Source organism: Belonocnema kinseyi, chromosome 5 (genome assembly GCF_010883055.1).
Source record: "Belonocnema kinseyi isolate 2016_QV_RU_SX_M_011 chromosome 5, B_treatae_v1, whole genome shotgun sequence".
Taxonomy (NCBI): Eukaryota; Metazoa; Arthropoda; class Insecta; order Hymenoptera; family Cynipidae; genus Belonocnema; species Belonocnema kinseyi.
Genome location: NC_046661.1, coordinates 137,942,040 through 137,945,936, shown reverse-complemented (window position 1 = coordinate 137,945,936; position 3,897 = coordinate 137,942,040). Strand labels below are relative to the sequence as shown.

The 3,897-nt window shown below is 25.8% G+C and overlaps 1 protein-coding gene across 3 annotated transcripts in view; it reads right to left on the bottom strand.

The window, feature by feature from the left end:
• Nucleotides 1-3,483: 3,483 nt before the first annotated feature.
• The window catches only part of LOC117172525 (endochitinase), a 29,366-nt gene continuing 28,952 nt past the window's right edge, over nucleotides 3,484-3,897 (bottom strand). For all 3 annotated transcript variants that reach the window (XM_033360550.1, XM_033360552.1, XM_033360551.1), the window contains one exon: nucleotides 3,484-3,667. In XM_033360550.1, the coding sequence (XP_033216441.1) occupies nucleotides 3,545-3,667 (123 nt within the window). In that variant the 3' untranslated portion in view covers nucleotides 3,484-3,544. The remainder of the gene's footprint in view (nucleotides 3,668-3,897) is intronic.

Sequence of the window (3,897 nt, the reverse complement as noted above, 5' to 3'; positions counted from 1 at the left end):
AATATTTTAAAATTAAAGTTAACTAAAAAGTGCTGAAAGTACGATTCCGGCTACAATTTTTAATCGATTTCAACTCTTGTAAATTAAAGCGAAATAAAAAATTTTCAAAATGCGATACCAGCTACAATTTTCAATCAATTTCTAATTTTTTTTAATAAAGTAAACTAAAAAATGTTCAAATTACGATTCCGGCAACAATTTCCAATCGATTGAAATTTTTTTAAATAAAGTGAGCAAAAAAGTGTTCAAAGTAAGATTCCGGCTACAATTTTTAATCGATTTCAAATTTTATAAATTAAAGCGAACTGAAAAATATTCAAAATACGATACCAGCTACAATTTTCAATCGATTTCTAATTTTTTAAATAAAGTAAACAAAAAAATGTTCAAATCACGATTCCGGCAACAATTTTCAATCGATTGAAATTTTTTAAAAACAAAGTGAACAAAAAAGTGTTCAGAGTAAGATTCCGGCTACAATTTTCGATCGTTATCCAAAATTTTTAAATTTAAGTGAACTAAAAAATGTTCATAATACGATTCCAGCTATAGCTTTCAATCGATTAAAAAAATTTTTAATCAAAGCGAACTAGAAAGTGTTTAAAGTACGATTCTGGCTACAATTTTTAATCTATCAAAAAATTTTTTAATTAAAGCGAACTAAAAAATATTCAAAATACGATACCAGCTACAATTTTCAATCGATTTTTAATTTTTCAAAATAAAGTAAACTAAAAAAATGTTCAAATTACGATTCCGGCAACAATTTTTAATCGATTTCAAAATTTTTAAATTAAAACGAAGAAAAAAGTGTCCAAATTACGATTCCGACTACAATTTTCAATTGATTTAAAAATTTTTTAATTGAAGTGAACTGAGAAATGTTCATAATACGATTCCGGCTACAATTTTCAATCCATTTCAAATTTTTAATCTATTAAATTTTTTTTAAAATAAAGCGAACAAAAAATGTTCAAACTATGTAAATAATGTCAATGAGTTGAATCGATTTAACGTTTTCAAAATTAAAGCGGACTAAAAAATATTAGAACTATAATAACGGTTGCAATTTTCAATCGATTTCAAAATTTTTAAATTAAAGTTAACTAAAAAATGTTCAAAATACGATTCCGGCTACAATTTTTAATCGATTTCAAATTTTGTAAATTAAAGTGAACTAACAAATATTCAAATTGCGATACCAGCTACAATTTTCATTCGATTTATAATTTTTTTTTTAATAAAGCAAACCAAAAAATGTGCAAATTACGATTCCGGCAACAATTTTCAATCGATTTCAAAATTTTTAAATTAAAACGAAGAAAAAAGTGTCCAAAGTACGATTCCGACTACACTTTTCAATCGATTTAAAAAATTTTAAATTGAAGTGAATTAAGAAATATTCATAATACGATTCCGGCTACAATTTTCAATCGAGTTCAAATTCTCTAAATTAAATCCAACTAAAAAATGTTCAAAATATGATTCCGGCTAAAATTTTTAATCTATTAAAATTTTTTTAAAATAAAGCGAACAAAAAATGTTCAAACTATGTAAATAATGTCAATAAGTTCAATCGATTTAACGTTTTTTAAATTAAAGCGAATTAAAAAATATTAGAATTATGATAACGGTTGCAATTTTCAATCGATTTAAAAATTTTAAAATTAAAGTGAACTAAAAATGTTCAAAATACGATTCAGGCTACAATTTGCAATCGATTTCAAAATTTGATATTAAATCGAACTAAAAAGTGTTCAAAGTACGAGCCCGACTATAATTTGCAATCTAGTTCAATTTTTAAAAATGAAAGCCAAATAAAAAAAATGTTCAAAATATGATAACAGCTACAACATTCAATCGATTTCAAAATTTTGAAATCAAAGTGGATTAAAAAATGTACAAATGACGATTCCGACCATAATTTTCAGTCGATTTTAAAATTTTAAATTCAAGCGAACAAAAAAGTGGTAAATAGACTACAATTTTCAATCTATTTCAATTTTTCTTAATAAAGCGAACTTGAAGATGTCCAAAATGCGATTTCAACATTTTTAAATTAAAGTGACCTGAAAAATGTTCAAATTACGATCCCTAAATTCCTGAAGAACCCTCGCAGTTAATTAAAAATAAAATCTAACATCCTGAATATACCTATGTCTATAGCTCTTAAACTAGATAATTAAATAGATTAATAGAAAAATTGATAAATGTTTGAAAAATAAATTAAACAAGTATGTAGCGGCCTTAATTTGCCAAATAGTGTAAAGTAGGACAAAATAACGGAAAAATCTTCCAAATAAGATTCCGGCTACAATTTTCAATCGATTTCAAATTATTTCATTTTAAGCAAACTAAATTTTTTAAAGAACCCTCACGGGTAATTTAAAAAGAAAGTTGTCATCCCGAACATACGTCTATAGTTTTTAAACTTGACAACTAAAAATATTCAAAGAAAAGATGGTAAGCGTTTGGAAAATTAGTTAAACAAATATATAGCAATTTCTAACCGATCTCAAAATTTTAAATGAAAGTGAACTAAAAAGTGTTCATAGTACGACTCCGACTACAATTTTCAATCTGTTTCAAATTTTTGAATTAAAGCGAACTAAAAAGTGTTCAACGTACGATTTCGACTACAATTTTCGATCGATTTCAATTTTTTTTTTAAATTAAAGCGAACTAAAAAATGTTCAAAATACGATTCCGGCTACAATTTTCAATCGATTTCAAAATTTTTTAATTAATGTGAACTAAAAAGTATTTAAAATACGATTCCGGCTACAATTTACAATCTATTTCAGAATTTTTAATTAAAGCGAACTAAAAACTGTTCAGAATACGATTCCGACTACAATTTGCAATCTATTTTAATTTTTTTTAATCGAAGCAAACTGAAAAATGTTCAAAATATGATAACGGCTACAACTTTTAATCGATTTCAAAATTTGTGAATCAAAGTGAATTAAAAATTGTCCAAATGACGATTTCGACTAAAATTTTCAGTCGATTTCAAAATTTTAAATTAAAGCGAACGATATAGACTACAATTTGCAAACTATTTCAAAATTTTTCAATTAAAGAGAAATAAAAAATGTTCAAACTATGATTATAATGTCAATGGCAATAACAGTTTGTATCTTATGGAATGTGTTCTTTTATTGATATATAATTAAACTAACAAATTAGGAATAACTTAACAAATAATTTACATGGCTAAATTTCTAAAGGGACTAATCACTCTACAAATTTTAATCAACTTCTTAATGTAAGAGACTTAAATACAAATTAGCAAAATTACAATCTGTCAGTAATAATAATTTATTGACAGATAATTATTTTGCAAATTTTTTTAACCTTAAGATTTAAAAAGTAGATTTTAATATTATACAAGCGTTTCACGTTTTTCTCATTCTCAGAAAAACAACCTTTTGCATAACTAAACATTTAATATTCTCACTGTGTTTACTCGTCCAAGGAGTGTTTTTTCGTATTTATTCAGGACGGCCATGTTTGATTTTATTTGTTTTTTTTCTCACTTTTTTCACATTTTGCAGTTGTCACGATCCACGTTTTGTGGCCAATCACAGAGGAATGTTTCGGGGTTGTACAGGAGGCCATCTCGACATTGGAATTTCAATGGTTTACCGTAAACGCAGCGGTAGTACTAAAATAGAAAAAAATAATTTTTTTATCAGAGAAATTTATTATCATTTTTTTAAGAAGGGTAACCAGAGGTTAGAAAAATCCTGAAAATCAGGGAAAAGTTAGAGATTTAAAAAAAAATTGGGAAAATAAGGAAAGGGGGAGGGTCGGTAAGGCCGGTTTTTGGCCTAATTTATTTTTGGACCAAAAAATCTGAAAAAATCATGGTAGTATCTTATAAGTATCCCGAGT